The 20,905-nt window shown below is 51.7% G+C and overlaps 8 protein-coding genes and 1 non-coding gene across 9 annotated transcripts; 6 read left to right on the top strand and 3 right to left on the bottom strand.

The window, feature by feature from the left end:
• Positions 1-139: 139 nt before the first annotated feature.
• On the bottom strand, positions 140-1,573 carry ATEG_03863 (phosphatidylinositol-specific phospholipase C; the record flags this gene model as incomplete). The annotated part of the gene is made up of 1 exon (XM_001213041.1): positions 140-1,573. The coding sequence occupies one exon, from the start codon at positions 1,571-1,573 to the stop codon at positions 140-142; it is 1,434 nt and encodes a 477-aa protein (XP_001213041.1).
• Positions 1,574-2,623: 1,050 nt separating this feature from the next.
• ATEG_03862 (putative 2-oxo acid dehydrogenases acyltransferase) lies at positions 2,624-4,154 on the top strand (the record flags this gene model as incomplete). The annotated part of the gene is made up of 4 exons (XM_001213040.1): positions 2,624-2,723; positions 2,799-2,902; positions 2,963-3,034; positions 3,099-4,154. The coding sequence occupies 4 exons, from the start codon at positions 2,624-2,626 to the stop codon at positions 4,152-4,154; spliced, it is 1,332 nt and encodes a 443-aa protein (XP_001213040.1).
• Positions 4,155-4,844: 690 nt separating this feature from the next.
• ATEG_03861 (uncharacterized protein) lies at positions 4,845-7,148 on the top strand (the record flags this gene model as incomplete). Its single annotated transcript, XM_001213039.1, has 2 exons — positions 4,845-6,417; positions 6,463-7,148. The coding sequence occupies 2 exons, from the start codon at positions 4,845-4,847 to the stop codon at positions 7,146-7,148; spliced, it is 2,259 nt and encodes a 752-aa protein (XP_001213039.1).
• A 492-nt stretch (positions 7,149-7,640) lies between these two features.
• ATEG_03860 (gluconokinase) lies at positions 7,641-8,357 on the bottom strand (the record flags this gene model as incomplete). Its single annotated transcript, XM_001213038.1, has 2 exons — positions 7,641-8,102; positions 8,166-8,357. 2 exons carry the CDS (start codon positions 8,355-8,357, stop codon positions 7,641-7,643), a joined length of 654 nt encoding a protein of 217 aa, XP_001213038.1.
• Positions 8,358-10,341: 1,984 nt separating this feature from the next.
• On the top strand, positions 10,342-11,685 carry ATEG_03859 (vacuolar protein sorting-associated protein 26; the record flags this gene model as incomplete). Its single annotated transcript, XM_001213037.1, has 5 exons — positions 10,342-10,561; positions 10,689-11,161; positions 11,217-11,241; positions 11,305-11,421; positions 11,567-11,685. 5 exons carry the CDS (start codon positions 10,342-10,344, stop codon positions 11,683-11,685), a joined length of 954 nt encoding a protein of 317 aa, XP_001213037.1.
• An 890-nt stretch (positions 11,686-12,575) lies between these two features.
• ATEG_03858 (putative endosomal peripheral membrane protein (Mon2)) lies at positions 12,576-17,984 on the bottom strand (the record flags this gene model as incomplete). The annotated part of the gene is made up of 7 exons (XM_001213036.1): positions 12,576-15,918; positions 16,043-17,088; positions 17,140-17,195; positions 17,282-17,488; positions 17,542-17,715; positions 17,783-17,849; positions 17,907-17,984. The coding sequence occupies 7 exons, from the start codon at positions 17,982-17,984 to the stop codon at positions 12,576-12,578; spliced, it is 4,971 nt and encodes a 1,656-aa protein (XP_001213036.1).
• Positions 17,985-18,467: 483 nt separating this feature from the next.
• Positions 18,468-19,129, top strand: ATEG_03857 (E2 ubiquitin-conjugating protein MMS2; the record flags this gene model as incomplete). Its single annotated transcript, XM_001213035.1, has 5 exons — positions 18,468-18,540; positions 18,640-18,695; positions 18,751-18,876; positions 18,936-19,015; positions 19,069-19,129. The coding sequence occupies 5 exons, from the start codon at positions 18,468-18,470 to the stop codon at positions 19,127-19,129; spliced, it is 396 nt and encodes a 131-aa protein (XP_001213035.1).
• A 354-nt stretch (positions 19,130-19,483) lies between these two features.
• ATEG_10547 lies at positions 19,484-19,556 on the top strand. Its single transcript has one exon. It is a non-coding gene; the product is annotated as a tRNA-Thr (tRNA).
• Positions 19,557-19,741: 185 nt separating this feature from the next.
• On the top strand, positions 19,742-20,701 carry ATEG_03856 (LYR motif-containing protein; the record flags this gene model as incomplete). Its single annotated transcript, XM_001213034.1, has 3 exons — positions 19,742-19,790; positions 19,840-20,000; positions 20,042-20,701. The coding sequence occupies 3 exons, from the start codon at positions 19,742-19,744 to the stop codon at positions 20,699-20,701; spliced, it is 870 nt and encodes a 289-aa protein (XP_001213034.1).
• Positions 20,702-20,905: the final 204 nt, after the last annotated feature.

Here is a 20,905-nt window from a genome sequence, read left to right as displayed (position 1 = left end):
ATATAAAATGGACGAGGCCATATGTTTTGCAAGGTATGTACATTCGTCTGGCTAGTCCAAAAAATCATAACATGATATCAACATACAATCCAGGGAGCGGTAGCCCCCTTTTATACACATCCAAACCCGATATATACATCTAGTTGTCCTGGTTATGTTGCTGCTGTCTCAACATCAGCCGAGCATTCATCCCCACAATGCACCGCACAAGATCCCAGTCCCCCTCCAGACCAACCCAATCGGTGACAAGAATACCGGTGGACCAGTCCCCATCCTTGTCGCCGTGTCTGCGGCAGAGATAGTCGACAATAGCCGGGTTCACCTTGGCGGCGATCTTCTCGGGCCAGGTGCCCAGCTTCCAGAAGTTGCTCGCACTGAGGAAATTGATGTAGAAGGGGTGGGCACTGGTCGCTTTGGGGCCCGGGAGCACACCGAACGGGTAGCAGGTCTCGCTGGCCCGGGAACAATGCTCGGTAATGTACTGGATCTTCTGTCCAATGTTCTGCGTCTCCATCACCTCATAGAAATCCTGAATGCACACCTGGCCGCTGGGGCAGCTGGCATGCGCGCAGTTGTCGGCCCATCCGGTGGCGTTGATGCCCCAGCCCTTGCCTTCGTGGACATCCTTCAGATGCTCCAGGATGTCGAAGCGGCGCATGAGCACGACCTTGCCGCGCACCTCGCCCAGCGTGGGGATCTTGGGGTTCGTGTACCACCGGCTATCCGGGCGGGCGTAGTGATCGTGGATGATGCGGCTCAGCTGCTGGTCGGTGTGGGTGCCGGGGCCTTCGCGCTTCAGCGAGATGACGATGGTCTCGGTGGGGTTGTGCTCGAGGAAGTCGTTCACCTCGTGCATCAGATCGCGGAAGTACTTGTTGCCGGTCAGCGAGATGGGGAACGCGCTGTGGACGAGGAGCAGCTCGTCCTTGGCCGGGTCGTCGGGGTACTGCGGCTGCACGCGGATGTCGAAGAAGCGGACGCCGTTCCGCAGCTGCTCGCGCGGACTGACGGCCTGGCAGCGGACCGAGGGCGGGGCGACATGGCAGGTGGGCGAGTTGTGCGTGCCCGGGATGGACAGGGACGACAGCAGAGTATCATCCTTCAACTCGCGCATCCATGCATTCATATTGGCCGACGAAAAGACGGTCAGGTGGGCTGCAGGCGTGACATACACTCCTGTAAGGCGGAAGCGCGGGTTGTCGCAGAGGGCTTTCATCGTTGCGGACTCGGTTGTCGGCACGGGGGTCTGGACCTGGTGTCTCTCCCCTTCCACATCAAAGACCCAGCGCATGCATTCTTTGTCCGAGTCAATGAAGGAGCGCAGCTCGGTCTGGACGGAGGTGAAAGGCTCCACCCGGATATCGGTCTCCTTGTGCGCGAACGGCTCGCTGTCCGGCGTGATGACCGCGGCCGGGGTATCGGTGCGAGTGATGTTGGTCAGGACGCGCGTGAAGTTTTTTGCAAGCGATTTCATGTCATCCTTGGGCTTCTGAGGAGGTCGGAAGCGTTCAATGCGCTTCAGGGTGATCGGGGTGGATGTGAGGTTGCGAATCGTCAGGTGTTCGGCCACCATTGTGACTAATGAGTATATTCAGTGTATCAATATATATACCACCTGAGTGTTCGAGACTGTATGTATGCCTGCAAGGCGAGATGTGAGTCTCAGGCAAGGGAACAAGGTTCTGTGTAGGCGATTGCGAAACCGCCGCGCACGATTAGGAGAGCCTTGTCTTTAAGGCTCCTCTTAAGGTGACATACTCACAGGCTGCAATGCGCGTCATTGGCCTGCCATGTCTGGGACGGGAGGGTCTCTGCGGCTGGATCTGGAGGGGGAGGCCAATGATACCCGTTCGCTCAGCCACTCTATGGGCGGTTCACCACAGTCTCGTCGCACGGAGGGCCCGAAAGTTTGCTAACGTAGATAGTTCCAAGATACTCCCACAAACTCAGCCGATCGTCATATCCAAGTTGAGCTATCACAATTGCACAATGGCCTGATTTTTGAGTTGGTTCCATGATAGCAATCAGCTCGTGGCGACACAGAGAAACTATACTCCGAGAGCTTTCTTCGATTTATGAAACCTTCTCATCGTCAACCGTCATAATGTCTGCGGTCCACTTGAACTTCGTCTGAGAACACCGCGGAATACGCGATTTCTAGCTCCATATTCTCACTTCAGTATCAATGTAGGGAGTATGTTGGCGATCCTACCAGGTACAATTACATTCCGAAAATAGATCATCTTATCTTCTCTTCTTTTCCGATTCACCGCCTTTTACAAAGCCTGCCGGCAGAATAACCTACTCCGTCGTCTCCCCCAAAGGCGGTCGGCTTATCGGATCAACCATCGTCCGATCTCCCCCAGAATGCGGAGTATGTCACGTGTAATGACGCTGGGGTCGGTTATCGTCGGCGCTCGGTCACTGAAGGAGGAACGCAGTCAGACGTTAAGTACAGGACTCCAGATCGTCCCGCCATGTCTGGAGGTTGAATCCTCTCGCTGGGTGTTTCTTCGCTCTCTTACATTCTCGAGTTGTGGTGCAATTGACAATGAACGTCCTCCGATGCGGCCGACGCCTCTCCCAGGCGCTTCGACCATGCCATAGCGTCAAGTATCCACCAATGGCTATTCCTGGAACAGTGCGTGCTGCTCGCCGCGGGTTCCATGCTGCCCCCGCTCTCTGGGGTATCAAATCCCAAGTGCTGAAAGATGTTGGTGAAGGTATGCAATCCAACCCTTCCTAGACCTCCCGCCTTCATAGATGTACCGCAATTGCTTATCAACCCCAACCCGCAGGTATCACCGAGGTGCAGATCATACAATGGTATGTGGAGGAGGGCGCTCGGATTGAAGAGTGGAAGCCTCTTTGTCAATACCAGTCCGACAAAGCCGTCGATGATGTTAGTCGAACCCCTGCCGATAAAGCGCAAGGGATGATGCAAAGTGGCTAACCGTAGTAGATTACCTCGAGATACGAGGGCATTGTAAAGAAGCTACATTTTGAGGCAGATGATACAGTACCTACTGGGAGGGTAAGATTATTCAAGGTTATAGCAATTACAAATGGTGCACTTTGCTAACACTATATCTCCCTAGGCTCTTTGCGACATAGAAGTCGACGATGCGAAATATCCCGATGAACATCCTCCCGTCCAGCAAGCACCATCGCAGCCTACGCCTGCTCCGTCAACTCCACCCCAGACGGAAGTGCGTGAAGATCCTGTCGATGCAGCCCCTCTGGTGAAGGATGTCGTCAGCCCGACTCCAAAATCACGGTATGCGACGCTTGCGACGCCCGCCGTTCGGGGGATGCTGAAGACCCTCAACGTGGATATCCAGGACGTCCAAGGCACAGGCAAGGATGGACGTGTCCTCAAAGAGGATATTCAGCGGTTTGTGGCTGCGCGTGACTCCCCTTCGGCCGCACAGCCAGAGAGCCCACAGACAGAAACGGCCGTCAACTTGACGCCGATCCAGTCGCAAATGTTCAAGACTATGACACGGTCACTCAGCATCCCACACTTCCTCTACACAGATGAGCTCAACATCAACAACATCACGGCACTAAGGAAGAAGTTGGCCAGCGACGCCAAAGATCCTATCAAACTCACTTTCCTCTCGTTTGTGGTTAAGGCTGTCTCTCTCGCATTATCGGAGTACCCACTCCTGAATGCGAAGGTGGACATGAGCAATCCTGACAAACCGCAACTTATCATGCGCCCCAGGCATAACATCGGAGTTGCCATGGATACGCCCCAAGGCTTGATTGTGCCAAACGTCAAAGACGTTGCGAATCGGTCCATCCTGGAAGTGGCCGCAGAGATCTCGAGACTGAGCGCCCTTGGAAAAGAGGGCAAATTTACACCTGCTGATCTGAGCGGTGGTACTATCACCGTCTCCAATATCGGGAATATTGGCGGTACCTATGTGGGCCCGGTCATCGTCCCGAATGAGGTCGCCATTCTCGGAATTGGTAAGTCGAAGACGGTACCCATATTTGATGATGAAGGGAAAGTCACGAAAGGAGAGCTTGTGAACTTCAGTTGGAGTGCAGATCACCGGGTGGTGGACGGGGCGACAATGGCCAGGATGGCAAACAAGATTCGGGCTTATATTGAGTCGCCAGAACTGATGCTTCTCCAGCTCCGATAGGAAGTTTATAGAAATAGAAAGATTACTTTGAGACTAAGTATGCAACGGGTTGTAAGGTCTCCGCTGCGCCGACTGCGAAAGAAGATTATTTCCGTCCTAAATTCAACTGAAAGTTCATCTTTGTTGTTTTCTATGGAGCCTGGATTGACAAAAGCCTAAGGTGAGGTGGGAGCGAGACCAGTTCAATGTGAGGAGTTCACGAATCCACCACCCTTTGTGTGGTTGAAGGCTTTCTGTTGCTGCACTTCGAATGTTTTTGTCCTACCTTGGGTACTCATGGTAGGCGCGCGCTTTCCCTTCCAATCAACAAACTCACCTTCACCTCACCCCTCCAGCATCCAGATCTACAATCAAATACTACCTATCTACCTTCCCCTTCCTATCCTCATCTCTCTTTCACTTCCATCTCCCCATCTCCTACCCTCTTTTCAAGACCCCCATAACAAGGTGAACCTGCACCATGGGCACCAGAGGATTTCTCATCATCCGTTGCGCTGGGAGATTCTTTGTCTACTACAATCATTTCGACAGTTATCCTGAAGGCCTTGGCGATGCTATCGTGCAGGAAATTCCTCAGGATCCGCAAATGTATCAAGGTACGGTTAGCTAACAGAGATACAGCGGATGGTCCGACCCTAGTAACTGGAAAATGCATTAACTCATGACTACTTGACAGAATGGTTGACATACATGAGAGCCGCATACTCGAAGCTTGCACAGCAGTATGAGACACAGTGTTTACCTGTCAACGGGCGGAAAGACACTGTCACGGAGCGCCGTGCTACGAGCTTTTTGGCAGTTGATGATCGCCTGGAATTTACTCCAACTCAGGCCCGCATCTCCGACGTCAATTTCTGGTGCATTGAATGGATTTACACTCTTGATTTGGACCGAGAGCTGTTTGGGGTTGACAATTCTATCTATTTCCAGCTTTCCAAGGTCCCGCACGATGACAGTTGGATCAAATATTTAGGTGAAGACAAACATGGACGAAGGGTCTTCACCAAACGTACCCCCAAAGAAATCATTGGCACTGTCGAGTGGAAGCCGCAAGTGATCATCCAGTCGAAAATCAGGTTCAAGGAGCTCGATGTCAAGACCGTGTGCCTCGAGTCTCTAACTCCCCCAAGCTCAGACGTGCCCACTCACCGCGAAGCGTTCTTGCTATCTGTCTTTACTGCCATGAATACGGCATTTAAAGGCTTCCTCGATGAACACATCATCCAATGGAAAGCAGATGATTTTTGTTTCAGAGAAGTGGCATTCGCCCTTTTGTCTCTGGCTGCTGGAGAGGTCACCTTCGTGAACCCTAGCTCGCTCAATCGGAACTACAAGAGTGAAGGTTATTACCTCATTCCAGACAGAGGTCCTCAGAACGAGCAAGGTCTGCTTCCGCGATTCCTTTACGAATGCCATGCTCCCGGTGTTCATCCTGGCGCAGCGCCCAACAACACTGCATATTGGCTTGGAAACGTCCTTGTTTACTTAACGGCCCGTCTTGATTTAATTGAGATTGAAGAGACAGCCATTGCTCAAGCAGTGGACACAGGACTTGGACAGGGATCATCATCTTTCTATGCCATGGTGTTCTCCGTCGTGGATGTAATCCTAGTTCACGTCGAGACAAACGACGGGAGCATTGAGATCCGCAGGTCTCCGATGCTAAACTTGTTTTACTTTGATGACAAAAACTCGGGCTTTGTGGATGGGTTTCGCTCAAGAGTGGCTTATTCTCCGCAAGGCGTCGAGGCGGGATCATCCAAAATCACAGCAACCTCGTTTACTGCTATGATACGATTCTTCGAAGCAGCTCTAGACTCCAGTATAACTGGGGCGAGGTCGAAAATCTTTCCCAACGAGGTCTTGGGTTTAATAATGGAATCGTCGGATCTCCCAACATACAAGGCTCTGGAAAGAGTGTCGCCCTACTGCAAAATGATCGGCAATCACAAGTTTCGCTTAAACGACGATTATGCCTTGATTGAAAATCCTTTTCCCAACAGATTTATCTTGGAAGAGTTGGATTCGGGAATGAGAACTGTCCTAGACATGGATGCAGGTAGCGTGGATTCTGATTCAGGGGAGAGTTCTTATTTAGAACTGAATTCTGGTGAAATCAACAACGGCGTGAGACTGAATCTCGTTGTGGGACATTCGGTCAGGAAGGCCATCATCAGTCATGTGTCCCTCTATCTGCCGAAGGCGACTCCGAGACATCCAACCCTATACAGAAAAGGTGGAAATGCCGATGCAGTAAGTGTTGGTATATCTGGGAGGAGACAACATGTCTAATACCACAGCAGGGAAGCTTTTCACTACATGGGACGCCTACCAAGCCACTGTGCTGAGGAACTTGCCTCCATGATTCTTAACATGCCCAGCGACATATATCCAGGCGGGATCGAGAATGCCTGGGGATCATACATCTCGCATCTGATCTGTGGTGCAGCTGAGCCAGATTGTCTCTACTTTCCGTTGCAGATCATGGGCGCTCAATGGCTTGGCTTACTACCACCAGGATATCGACAACTACGAATGAACCATCTCTACTGCAACGGGCTTCATATGTTTTTGCGCCACCCGAAAAATGAATGCCCCGAGGAATGGGAGAAGACAATCACACATGCCATTTCTTACCTTAGCCATATCGAACAAACTGGCGATTCATTCAGGCATTTCGTGCGTGGCAGGCCCGTGATTATCGCGTTTGGCACGAAGATAAAGTTCTACTACTATGTCCACTGGTGCGAGGGGGCGCCGTTGTCGACGACTGGTAGCGCATATAGCGTTGAGATTGCAGCACGTTGTGTGGAATCCGAGCCTCGCCGCCGGCTTGTGCAATTAATACCCGGAGAGGGGCCAGTTGATATCAAAGAGCCAGAGAGTAGAGAGGAGTTTGAGAACTGGATCAAGATCTTCCGCGATCCGAGCCTCACAGAGTGGGATCCATTCACGGAGAGCCAGCAGCCGTTCGGCGAGGAGCGTGAGTACTGAGTGCTGCCAACTTATGCTCTTCCCTTCTTATTAGAATCTCTTGCCTATGCTTGGTAGGGCTAGTGCCATCTCGGTATGAATAACCCAGCAGGAACAAAAACGTCCAAACTTTCAGGGCTAACTTGCTTCAGGGTTGCAGATAAGCATATTGCATCGACATGGTTTAATACCGGCCACCTTTGATGGCAATAATAATATGGGGATGCCGTAGGAACGATGATAGTCAGTAGTTACAGGGCGAAAGTATGTTGACTTAGGTCATGTATGACGTAACATGTTAAGTATAAGGAATCATATGAAAATGCACCAGGCTGCAACAAACTCCGAAGAAACACCATAAACATTGGCGATGCTTCCAGCACAAGGACAGTACCGTGAATAGCATACCAGATAAAGATGACATAAAACTCCGTAGACACCGAACCGGGCTGGGCAGCCATTATCCATGCACGAGAGAAAAGAAATATATAACAAGGGAAAAGAATCGGCAGTTTACGGCTGCTGTTTATACTCTGCCATCTTCTCCTTAACCAACTTCAAGACCTCAGTCTGGACCTGCGCCGGCGGAGCATTCGCGTCGATAGTTAAAGCATCCCACTCGCCCTTGGGCTCCTCAAGATCGCGCAATTGGCTTTGCACCATGACGCTCTTCATGTAGTGGGCCTGGCGCTGGGCGACGCGGCGCAGAAGCACCTCCTCGTCCAGCTTGAGGTAGACGAAGTGGATCTGCACAGAGGGCGAGTTGTAGGTGGCGATACGCATGACGTCGCGGTACTTCTGCTTGAGCGCGGAGCAGGCGACGACGACGCCGGCGGGCGGGTGGAAGTTGTTCGCCTGGGAGGGCGAGAGCGCCCTCGTGGCGGCCTCGCGCAGCGCAATCAGCCAGTCCCAGCGGTCTGCGTCGGTGAGCGGGATGCCGCTGCCCATTTTCTGCTTGTTGGAGGCGGAGTGAAACTAGTTCACGTTAGCGTTTCCTATATACCTCGGGTTATAAGTATTTTTGGGGTGGGAACGTACATCGTCGCCCTCGAGGAACGGGTAGTGCAGCTCGTTGGCCAGCCCCTTGCCCACGGTGCTTTTGCCGCAGCCGGCGGGCCCGGTGACGACCCAGATGTGCTGCGTCGGCTCCTTGGGGTGATCTGGGTACATTGTGGAGGCGGCGTTGAGGGAGGCGGAGGTGGTGGTTGTGGCAGGAGAGGCGGAGTTCATGATGGCAGCATTGTTGGGCATAGGCGGCTGAGCCGTTCGCCGGCGGAGAGCATGATTGCAGGAGCGCGCGAGTGGTGTGTGTGATGAGGTGAGGTGAGGAAAGAAGGCCGGAAGCGTAGGGCAGAGGGCGGAACTGGCGGTGGTTCGGGAGGTCACCCAAGGTTCCGTATAGTTGCTGGGTCTATAGAGTGATGGTGCGAAAGAAGGCAGCCGAGTGGAGTGGTGAGGTAGACAAGGAGACCGGAATGAGATTGAACTACAGATATAGACAATGTGTGTAGGTGTAGAAGGTCGATAGGTATAGAAGGAGAGGAAGGGAAGACCAAAAGAACCGCAAAGCAGGGCCTGCAAGGAGGATAATAAATCAACCTGGTTCAAGTATGAAATTTGGGCCGGTGGGTCAGGATGGCCGGGGGAAGCGTACTGTATTTTATTTTACAAGATGAAGGCTGAAGGAGAATTTTCCACTCTTTTCTACTCCGTACGGAGTACTACCTATAAATTGCCTCCTTATTCCGGACAGGAATCGGAAAGTGGGGGGCCCTGGACCATGAGAAGGAAAAGGGAGTCCGGCGGTCTGGTTGTTAGCGGGAGATCGATCCAGATGCATAAAACGGGGCTGAGTGGGAGGATCTATACGAGTCCTCCACTGCTATCTTTAAATCCTTTGAGAATTGAGCACAGAGAGAGGACGCTCTACGGAGTATAGAATACTTCCATGCTTTCTTTAGAGTGTGATATTTTTCTGAATTCTGCAGGCGACTGTTGGTGATGATGTCACAGCCACTCCGGGGATCCGCGTGGTTCTGGTAATTTAACCGTCCCCATACCGACTGTTGTTTCGACTAACCGACGGTTAAGTTGGGGGCACCCCCACGCTATGCCCGTTGGGGTAATCTGGCGGGTTCTCTTCGCTTTCTTTTCTTCTTCGCCTAAGGGGAACAATGCCCATAGATATCCCACTACTTAGTACTGCAACGAGGTACGTACACCGCAGATCGTAGCACAAACCACAATAGACTCGCCATGTGGAGTTTCCCTGATTATTATGATGTCTTCTTTGACGGACAGTCACTCCCCAGCGTGGACCCTCCTGGTTAAACTCCCCCTTGGATCTGCCGATTTATCCTCCCGCCGCGACAATGACTCGATCAATCCAGTACTTTTGTCCAATCCGCAGCTGACACCTGAAGAAAACGAATGGGGGCTTTCCAACGCACCCGGAACTTTCACCGCTGGTCGTGTGGCGCCCAGCCTCAGCGTGGCTCAGTCCGGGGTAAGCCGGTGGTCATGCCACGTCCATAATTCACCGATGCTTTTATGTTGCTGGCCTGGCCCGGTTCGCAAACTCGCTCACAGTCAAGTCTGACGTCGTACGCTGGAAACACTGCCGGAAACTTGTTCCCAGATGCATAGCCATCTTGGTCTCGTCCCTGCATGGTCCTGCGAATTACCCGGCGGTGATCGCAAATGAATACCTAGTAGATACCCGACTGTCCACGTCTCCTCAGCCGAGGCGACCTGGCCATTATTGAGGGACTTATCGCACCTGATACGAGCTACCCCTCACGCTGAGAACACCGCCGTCATCCCGGTCCAGTAGTTCGGTCTTGTAGCGGGGAGCCCCCAGGGAACCCGAGTACTTCGGTCTGCTGGGCAACCTACGGTCAGATGATGAGTCGGGGAATAGAGGCCGTCCATGCATAATTTTAACAGCCTAGAATCTCCTTTATTGATCTTATCGCAGGGAGTATCCATGTCTCCAAGCAGGCGAGACGATAGTTAGTTAACTAGAAGGATGATGGTTACATAAGCATTGCCAAGCCCGCCAGCGGAGCTCCCAGTTGAACCTCATCAGCTCCATGCGATCAATCCATGACCTCCGATTACAGCTTCACGAGTCCACGTCTTCCAATCAGCCCGGTTTCCTTCCGATCCCTGTCTCTCTTCACCCGACGCGACCGATTGAATCTTTCCTCCCACGATGACTTCTCTTTTCTTCTCCACCCCCGTCGACATCGACGTCGTCCTCGAAGACAGCGATGAACGCCAGACCGTTGACGTCAAGCTCGACAAAGGCCGTCGCGAACGGGTCCCGCTGTACATGGATGGGGAGTCGGTCAAAGGTGCCGTGACAGTGAGACCGAAAGATGGAAAGCGATTAGAACACACGGGCATCAAGGTCCAATTCATCGGCACAATTGGTATGTTTCCCCGCTTTGATCGCTGCCTACCGTTCTTCCCTGCGCAGAGGGCACCTCCACAGACTGCCTCTGCGTGACCAGCACAATGCGACAGTTCGTTTCGACTGACGCCCACCGTGCATGGCAGAGATGTTTTACGATCGCGGTAATCATTACGAATTCCTCTCGTTGGTGCAGGAGCTCGCCGCTCCGGGCGAACTGCAACACCCCCAGACCTTCCCTTTCAACTTCAAGAACGTCGAGAAGCAATACGAGTCTTACAATGGCATCAACGTGAAGCTGCGGTACTTTGTCCGCGTAACGGTCTCCCGGCGCATGGCCGACGTGGTGCGCGAGAAAGATCTATGGGTCTACTCCTACCGCATGCCCCCGGAGACCAATAGCCCCATCAAGATGGATGTCGGTATCGAGGATTGCCTGCACATCGAGTTTGAGTATTCCAAGTCGAAATATCACCTGAAGGATGTCATCGTCGGTCGCATTTATTTCCTTCTGGTGCGGTTGAAGATCAAACACATGGAGCTGTCCATTATCCGCCGCGAGACGACCGGAACGCCCCCGAACCAGTATAACGAAAGTGAGACGTTAGTGCGGTTTGAGGTGTGTCTTACTTCTCCACTGTTGTTTTCGACGGATTGCTGATCAGTTGGGACAGATCATGGATGGTTCGCCTTCACGAGGTAAGCTTGCAGTCACAAGGCTCACGAGTGAGTTTCCAGGTGCTCATTCTCTGACCCTTTTAGGCGAAACGATCCCCATTCGTTTATTCCTCGGTGGCTTCGACTTGACCCCGACGTTCCGCGACGTGAACAAGAAATATTCCACCCGCTATTATCTGAGTCTCGTACTCATCGACGAAGGTATGTGACACCACGTTCGTGCATATGCAGTATTTTTTTTCCATCCGCCTCGATCCTCCCTATCCCAGCATGCCTCGTGTTCAGGAGACCAAAGCACAAACTCAGAACGCATGCTTTCTGCACTGGCGCCTCGGGTTCAAGGCAGTCAGGAAGATCTATCACTTTGTGCCCAACACGCAAGCAAGCAACGGGCATCCCACGGCATCCCACGTGAACTGGGTCAATAGCCGATCGGTTATTGACCAGCGTCCGTCGGACCAGTGACGGACGGGCAATCGGGCCGCGAACATGGCAGGGAAGGGCCGTGGAACAGGGATTCGTGCCCCGAAACAACCACTTGTCCCACCCCCACGCTAGTCCACTCTGGGCAGTGGGCTCGCGTGGTCTCCCCGCCCCACTCCCATAGTACCTCTCACTACATTTACCTTACACCTCTCTCACCTTTTCTCCCCTACGCTTTCAATACCGGCTTCTCCACCGGGAAATCAATCAATACTGACGGCCCCCTCTTGCGCCGCAGATGCCCGTCGGTACTTCAAGCAATCCGAGATTGTCCTCTATCGCCAGGCCCCCGAAATCGCCGCCACGCCTCAGATCGCCCAGCAGCAGCTCATCCAACAACAGCAGCTCCAGAATCAGCATCAGCAACAGCTGCCTCCGGGCTCGGCCACCGCCGGGCCCACCCGCGAGCCGTATGCGAATCACACCGTTTCGACCCCGGCTGCTTGATCGCCTTCCTGCTTCCCTATTGTAGATGGACTGACTCTTCGGAGGGTGTCTTGTCATCGTCTTTGTGTTCTACATATACCCTCGCCCACCGATGTACTCTATCCTTTTTTTTTTTTTTTTCTTCTCGTCTCTACCGTCAGCAGTTCTGGTATTCTGTCGACCCCCGCATACAATACACTGATGTCATGAACACGAGGTTGTTCTGATCCGGTCCGATACCCATGCTTGTCCAATGTCACTACATTCGTACTGCAGGACATGCGAAAACTACTAGCTTCCTACTCACGACAGATAGTCATCAGATGGCAAACAACGGTACTGTGTAGTAAACCTTCTCCATGAATGGTCTATGATCCCCAAACTCCGTTCAAAGAGGGAGATTGCATACATGAGGTAGTAAGGACATGTAGAAAGCATACTTCGCATCAATACCTCCCCACTTCGTGTAGCACCTTCCCAAGCGCATGGAGCACTTCCCCGTCGTCGCGTTCCTTCCCAGCCACCTGTACAGCCTGCACCACAAGCGGGTAAATCCACTCGAGATGTTTCTTATGGCCATCCTCGACTGCACCTTTGGACGGCTTGGTGACAGCCCGCATCATCGGTGGAGGTGGGATAGCTGACGGCTCGCTCTGCAGATTGACCATGCCCCGGATAAGGTGCAGGAGCGCTCGACGTGCTGGAGCGGGTTGTGGCATCAGCCCGCGCAGAGGCTGGTCGGCTATGTATCCCTTTAGAGATACGGCACATCGGAGGATCACGTAGGGCGAGATTGACTGCGCTAGGGAAACATATGCCGCTGCATTGGTTTCCAACCCAGCACCGTTGCATTGTTCAACAGTCCTAGTAGATGGAGCCGATGCGAGTTCGAACAATGTGTCGATCACAGCGTAAGCCATCTTGACGCGCGAGGTTGCTGGGGGATCAAACGTTCTTCCCCGACGAACATCGTAAAGCCCTTGGAGAGGTTCATCTTCTATTGCCTTTCCGGGGATCTCAGACCGTTGTGGGAGGTAGATGAACGACGAGCGTAGGAGGGCACATGCGAAACTCCGGCGAATGTGGTTCGGAATGCTGGACGCACCAAGGGCCGGTATGATCAGCGCCTTCAGTCTGTGGAAAGCTGCAACGTCAAAGGTCTCGTCCGCCAGAATGGTTGCTTTGGGAATTGCAACTGTTCGGTAACCCCGAGCAGAAGCAATGGCATTTGTGATGTCAACAACGCAGGTCCAAAACCGTGCGATTTCTGCCTCGCTGGACTTCTCGTATTGCTTCTCAACGTACGGAATCGCCACCTGGAGGATATCTAGAGACGCTGTCGTTGATTTGCGCCATATGTTGGGCTCGCGATCCTTGCCTGGCCACTCGTACCTTTGAGATATAGGGTTTGTGAGATGCTCCAGAACAGTCGTGAGAGAGCCATTTGAGAACACATCCCTTTTGATCCCAAACTCAGTGATATACCAGCTGAGGAGGTCGATGGCACTCTTCGAGAAAGCAACATATGTTGGCTTCCTCGAGTCGTTTCCAGATGACCATTTCGTTAGAGGTGAATCGACATAGTCAGCCAGACAAGTAAGGATGTCTGCCTGTGCATCATCCTTATCCAAGCAAACAGTCTTCATGCAATCGATGACCAGTTTCTGCAGATCCGATGGCCGGTCAATATCCAAAGTGTACCGTTGAGAGATGGAGTTCCACAGAAGAAGCCGCAGATGCTCAAGAACCTTTCCAACATCATCTCCAGTCAGATCATCTTTGTAGAGCCGGTAAATTTGCTGGAAAGCATTCAAGTATGCCACTGCAGCATCTTGGTTGGGGCGGTCCAAGTCCAAGAGGTCTTCCCTATCAGCAGGATGGCCATTGATCCACAACGACCATGCGCATTGCAGAGGCAATTTGCTGGAGCCAATCGGAGTTTGGACTCGGAGAAGAGCATTAGATAGGCTAGCAAAAACAGCCTCAAAAAGCTCCAGATGTCGCGATTCAATCAGCTGTTGAAAGTGGTCCAGCAACCGTTTCCAAGACTGCTCGAACTCGCCATCCTGCGTGATCGTTTCGAAAAAGTTCGTGATTAGATCAGAAGTCCCTTTGACTGTAACCACGGTCGTCTCTATCCATGACTTGAGTTCATCTGGATTTTGTGTAGCCTTGAGTTCGGCTGCGATCTCTTCCATCATCCGAAACAAGACACGGTTGAGACATAATTGCCATGCCTTCGGAGTAAGTTGTTGACCGTAAGCATCAAAAATGCGCAGTAGGGTATGCACAGCGCAATTTCTGATCTCTGACCTGTTATCCGTTGTGACATCTACGATCCTCAGTAAGAGCAAGAGCCAGAGTGAGTTTCGAGATGTCAATGGATCATCATCCACAGCCAATTTTGTAAGCGTATCCTCGCTGACTGATGAATCAACGTAGGTGTCAACAGAGAACCGCTCAATCTGGCTCTGCAGAAAATCTGACACGTTCCAAAACGAGGAGGTCGTAGTGAGGGAGATATTGAAATCCTGCTGCTGCAAAGCAAATTTTGAAAACGAATCCACCAATTTCATATGACACGGGGACGGCAGCATGGAGATAAAATCAGAGGCTATAAGCTGTAGGGACTTGTATGAAACTCGAATGAGACGATGAGAATCTGCTAAGACAGATTTATGCCCCTTCGAGGCATTGTCCGTTCCGCCCTTCTGCGCAGAGTCCCCGAACACGGTAGAAATGAGGTCGAATGCAAGTGTCCATCCGTCAACGAAAGTCTCTGCATATTGCTCCAGAATGCTTCGTAACGTTTCGAGACTCTGTTCGTGTATTTCCACGACTAGGGAAGAAGGTGATCCTAGATGGCAGGAATTCAGATCGTAGAGCTGTGTGATCTGTCGTTTCAGAGCCTCAAGGTTCCGCATCTGTCGCGTGTTGCGCGTACCATCATCATCATCACTCTCCAACTGTTTCATTGTCTGGAATATGAGCTGGTTAAGGACTTCGTTGGCTCGTAAACGCAAACTTTGATCGACTTCGCCATTAGCTGCACTCAGGATGAGCATGTCAGTGAAAAGTTCCCAAGCCCGTTGGTCACTTTCCGCTAGAGATGCTAGCCTTCCCAAGTTCGCACTTGCGACCTCATTTGCTTTCTCCAAGACAAACTTCATCTCCTCTTCTTGCACCTTTGTTTTGCCCATTGCAAGGGAGACACGCCGGGTGTTATTCCTCATACGGCCAGAGCGATGACTACTTGTCGCCTTCTCTGGTGACTCATGCGATGAAGATTCGGTGGTTCCAGATAAGCCAAAAAGTGCAAGGAGAAGTTCTTCGAATGAGTCGCTTGGGTAATCGCTTGTACTTTCGAACATTTTGGCGGAAGCAGCCTGGACAGCCATGATTTCATTTCCCAAGTTCGCTTTGAGGTTTTCAGAGCCAGTTCCAGATAGAGCTTCGCTGGAGTTACTGAGAGTGATATTTGGCTTTGTGGCGGAGGTGCCAATCAACAAATCCGTATCCTGAAGCGTGCCTAGTATAATGGACCAGGCCGGCTGGTCCAAAGTCGGACCAAGAGCAATGCCCAAGTTAAGCAGAGCTCGAAGACATAGGAGATTCCGAGTGCTCAGTGACAGAGATGGGGATATCTGAAGATTGGCTAGAGGCCTCAGGGACCAGTGAAGTACTTGACCCTTCCACGCCTTTTCGTCTCTCATCAGAGGGATAGCCTTGCTGGATTGAAGGAGTAGGAGCCATCGATTTGACGCCACTAGCATCTGACGGCATGGCTGCCTTAGCTAGCGTCGTCAGGAACGCATCCCTGGGAGTTGATAGTCTGAGAAGACCGGCCACATGAGCTAGTTTCTGGAAGGACCGAACGAGGTTATGGTAAAAGTCGTCATCCAGTGCGGCGTACAGAAAAGTTGAGCACGCTGCAAGAATAGCAGGCCAGCAGTTTTCGATAACTCCGGCACAAATTTTGACTGCGGCTAATTGTGGGTGGGATTCCAGTTGTAGCGGGTTTAGCGGCACTGAGGTCTTTTTCGCATGAGAACTCCTGGAGGAATTCGTTCTTTGGAGGTCTTGGGAAGGCCTTGGAATTTCACTGTCGTGGTCGGGACCGGCAATGCGATTTTTCCGTCTCTGTTTGAGATCAGGGACAGTTAAAGGAAGGATGAACTTTGCGAGACCTTCGGCGAAATTGCCAATGCAGTTCAGCACAAGACTGTATATGTAGGTATCCGGAGGCAATGGCGGGTCTGTTTTGTCAAGCAATTCCATGTACGGAGTGCGGACTACACTCCATTGACTGCTGATCCCCGGAACATTGCTATCGGAAGATGAAACGGTGGTTCCTATCACACCGGCAACTCCACCGGCCTCTAGTGTTATTTGTTCTTCAGTGATTGACCTGGAGTGCTCGGCCCGCACAGGGACCGTTGACCGGTTACTGACACCAATCAAAGATGGCTTCTCGGAAGCAAGACGGACAAGAGACGCCATATGGTCCTTGAGTATATTTTTCCTACCGTCAACTCCATCATATAAAGAATAGATGAGTCTAACGAGGCCGGGCTCTGCGTATATACCCCGGAATACTTCCATGCAAAGGACTCGTTTCCAAGGTGACGTCCCATCGGGCTCGAGGAGATGTGTCAGCAGAACCAAAGCCATCTCACACTCAGCAGGAAGAAGAGACATGTGCCGTTTAAGGAGCACAAGGAGGATCCGGGCCACTCTGATGGTTTGAGCAAAGGTGTGCCTTTCAGACAGGTACCTCACAATCATTGGCATGAGCCGCGTACGCAGGACTTGTGTCAGTTCAGCATGACCGACGAAGAGCCGCCCACTATTTATCAGGACACTTTCAATGAGTTCCAGCGTAAAAGTCGGCGACAACGATTTGATTCGCAAGAAGCGCAGTTGCTCGCCATCCACAAGGCGGCAGAGGTCATCCAAAACCTTTGGCGTACGTTAGTGAGGTCTTTCTGCAAGCTTGAGAGATGGACTCACACGCAGGGCGTCATAGGCAAAATATCCGATTTGTAAAGAGCTCCCTTCAACTTTAACTGTCGTTGTTGGCTTAGAGTCCAGTGGAGTTTCTTGAGACATGTCAGGTCTAATGCAAAATATGGCAGTCATGGCATATACTCACTATCTTCCACAAGCACTCTTTCGAAAGTTGAGACAATTAGTTGTTGCAGAGTTGCCGCCGCCGTGCTGGAAAGGGCGACCGTCTTGCTTGCTTGCAGGGTGGCACATATCTCCAACGTACTCACAAGAAGCTCACCACCTAGGTCGTTGGAGTAGTGCTGCAAGAGTGACGGCAAAGACTGCAATATCTTGAGTTGAATATCCAAGCCTAGGTCATCAGCATAAAGAGCCGGAAGCTCCTAAGAAGGTACGATGACATACTCAAACTTGTCGTTTCTTTCAGACCGGCCAAGACATCTTTGAGCCTCTCGGACGGCAGCGCCCGAGAGGCCACTAGTCTTTGGAGACAAACAACGCCAATTCCAGCAAGCTTTGCATGGCGAGTATGGCAGGCAAGAATGAATGGGTCGACAAACTTGGGTTTGCGAGCCAAATCTTGAGAATAATCAGCCACATCACCCCGAAGTGAGGTTTCGGTTATGCAGATTTGGCAAAAGCTCACCGGCAGATATTTGCAACTCAGAAGTTGAGGGTAGTGCTTTCAGCTCATTGAGAGACTCTTCGGCCGCCTGGGCAAGGTCAGTTTGAACATTCAAGTATCCCTATCTGATAAATGGTTGGCTCACACTTCGCAGGTCCGCATTCTTTCTCTTGGACTCCTGAATGAGGCTCAGGAGCTCTGCCTGCAGAAACTGGGAGGACATTTCCAACTGGTGGTTGGATCAAAACATGGCAAGCGGCTAGGAGGAGCTATAGACCAAGTAGCAACTTAGTAGCTTCATGTACCCGGTGGATGATCGATTTGGTGTATCGATATTGCCGAAACAAGGCTTTCCACAGAGGATAACGAGCAAAAGCGGACTATATGCCGGCGTTACAACAGCGATTCTCATAAGCGTTCCCGCCCTTTGATACAAAAAGCGCCTGAGAGGTGACTAGATGCGCATCAGGAGTAAGTGGCATCTCCAGACATGCCAAGGCACCACGATAGGAGTAGTCACGTGGATGTTATCATCACGTGCAGTCGACCCCGGCAACTTTTCGTCGGCGGAGATAGGCATCGTCAGTTGCCCTGTGCCCCTCCTTGTCTCGGTGATCGGTTTCTTCCTCCAAATCCTTTCCATTCCAGCCAATATCCCTCCCCCCTCCCCGTTCGACTGAATTCCGTACCTCACATACACCTCACTATGTCCGCTAAGATCCCGAGAAACTTCAGACTCCTGGAAGAGCTGGAGAAAGGCGAGAAAGGCCTTGGCGCAGGTGAGCCCAATATCCTCTATTTGAAGTGACCTATGATGTAATTTTCTGACATTCCCTGGTTTCCCAATCTACCAGAGGCGTGCTCCTACGGTCTTGCAGATGGAGAGGACATGATGATGAGCAACTGGAATGGAACAATTCTTGGCCCTCCTCACGTACGCACCGACCGCGCAGTCCGAGTCCAGCATTCCTAACCAACCGAAACTACAGAGCGTCCATGAGAACCGGATTTACAGCGTGAACATTCATTGTGGTCCCGATTATCCTGACAATCCCCCGACGATCCAGTTCATTTCCCGAGTCAACCTTCCTTGTGTCGATGCGCGGACCGGAAAGGTAGGATGCTGTTGATTTACGAATATGCACCGGTATGCGTTGTGTTGACACCCTACCAGGTTGATTCTACGAAACTACCTTGCCTCGCCCAGTGGAAACGCGACTATACCATGGAGACTATCCTACTGGAACTTAGAAGGTGAGGGATGCCGCTTATTATCCTGCTGCGCTTGGCTCACTCTGAGGCTCTAGGTACATGGCTCTCCCTGCGAACAAGAAGCTTCCTCAGCCTCCGGAAGGCTCCACGTTTTAGATGCTCCTTTTTCTACATGCCTCAGAATTCATGAATAGGACGGGAGTATTGCGGTTTTTTGCGTCAGGTTTATTTTCCTTAACTCATCTCCTTAGAGCGTGTACAGTCTAGCATAATGGCAGGCATGGCGCGGTTTCCTTCGTGACCTACTTCCAATCCATGAGTTTTGAATGGCCCTTTGTCAACTGTAATTCTGAGGTGATATACGTGCCGATACGGGTTCGTATACGATCACTGGAATCGACATGGATTTTGTGGATGGATTGTGAGAGCCACACAGCTAGTACCTCGACTGTGCTTATTATCCCAAGGAGGCTTCCTATTCACTAATCAGTCGGACCATCCAGCAAGAAAGCCCTTGTGGCCAAGTGGTAAGGCGCTGCACTCGTAATGCAGAGATTCGTCGGTTCGATCCCGACCGGGGGCATTCTTTTTTATGGGCCTGTGTCCATCCAAGCTTAGTTTTACAATCTTTTTTGTCGATAAAGATACCGGGGCTAGGGACCGCCTTCTGGTTCAGGGATTCCTCCGGCAGAACCGGAGTAGCGTCATCTCCACCGAAGCTATCTCATCGCATAAACTGCTATCAAGAAAAATGTCCTTCTCCAAATCATGCACAAACTTGTAGTCCCGAAATTGTCTGGGGCTCACCGATTTGCATGTAAGCAGCCTGATATAGGCCGGCTGTCCGAACGCTCACACATGTCTAGGCTTAGCACTTTATCGAGCGCTACTCCGACAATCCGCTTATTTACCCACGACGACACCAGAACTCGGTACCTGCAAGTGGCTCGTACAGCATCGTTTTAGAAAATACAAAGGCATCCAGAGCCCTTCACAGGTTGCGAATGCCTTGAGAGCTGGATACGAGGTACTTAATCCCCGCTCAAGTTGCCGGAGTTGCTCACTGAGGCCTTCACTATTTGCACAAACCAGGCCCTCGACCTCTTTCACTCGGCTTCACTCGGAAACCAACATGATATAAACCGCATTACAAATCTCATCTCTGAGAACGAAAGAATTAGGGAGCAGAGGGCTATAAGACAGCGGGCACTGTCAAAGGCAAATCCGCCGAAACCCCTGTCGCCGCGACAAAGGCAGAAAGAAGAGTCGCGACGGTTCCAAGAGCAGACCGCACGTCGACATCCCGATGCGACTTCTATATTTTCGCGCCCACGTTTTATTGTGAATGGGAGACGGAAGGTCCCTGTTCTCGTTAATGCGCGTGGGGTCCCGTTCTTGCGCATCAAGAAACCGCAGCCGAAAAACTTAAGCGGCGTGATCAGAACGAAGCTGGAAAAACGTTGGAAGCGAATTGAGCGCCGGGACAGACTACAGCTGCAGTTGTTATTCTGCAAGGATGAAGATTTCTGGGATTCTCTGACCACCGAATCCGGTGCAGAGCAAGAACGATGGGTTGATGAGGTTAAAAAAGGACTGTCGGAGGTGAACCGTCAAATCCAAGAGTCCGACAAGAAAAACAAGGAGATTGCGGAGGCTATGTGGAAGGTTGTTCTTGCTGAGCGCGATCTGGCGGCTAAGGAACAGCAAGAGGCGTCAACTGATACGTGAAGGATGCAGTCGGGAAGTTGGGAGTCTCCTCTTCCTCTCAAAGTCGCCTTCCCACAATCTGGCCAGCATAAGCCCAGCCCATCTCTGTACCAGTTGCTGATAGGACAGAGACCAAGAGCTCATAAGTCCCCTATCAATCCGCTAACAGGCACAAGCGATAAGCCTGACGGCCACCAACTTCAACTTGCCTACCCAAGTGGTTGC

The sequence above is a fragment of the Aspergillus terreus genome, genomic scaffold, assembly GCF_000149615.1.
Source record: "Aspergillus terreus NIH2624 scaffold_5 genomic scaffold, whole genome shotgun sequence".
NCBI lineage: Eukaryota > Fungi > Ascomycota > Eurotiomycetes > Eurotiales > Aspergillaceae > Aspergillus > Aspergillus terreus.
Note: the sequence above shows the minus strand (reverse complement) of the source record. Positions and strands in the feature narration are given on the sequence as shown.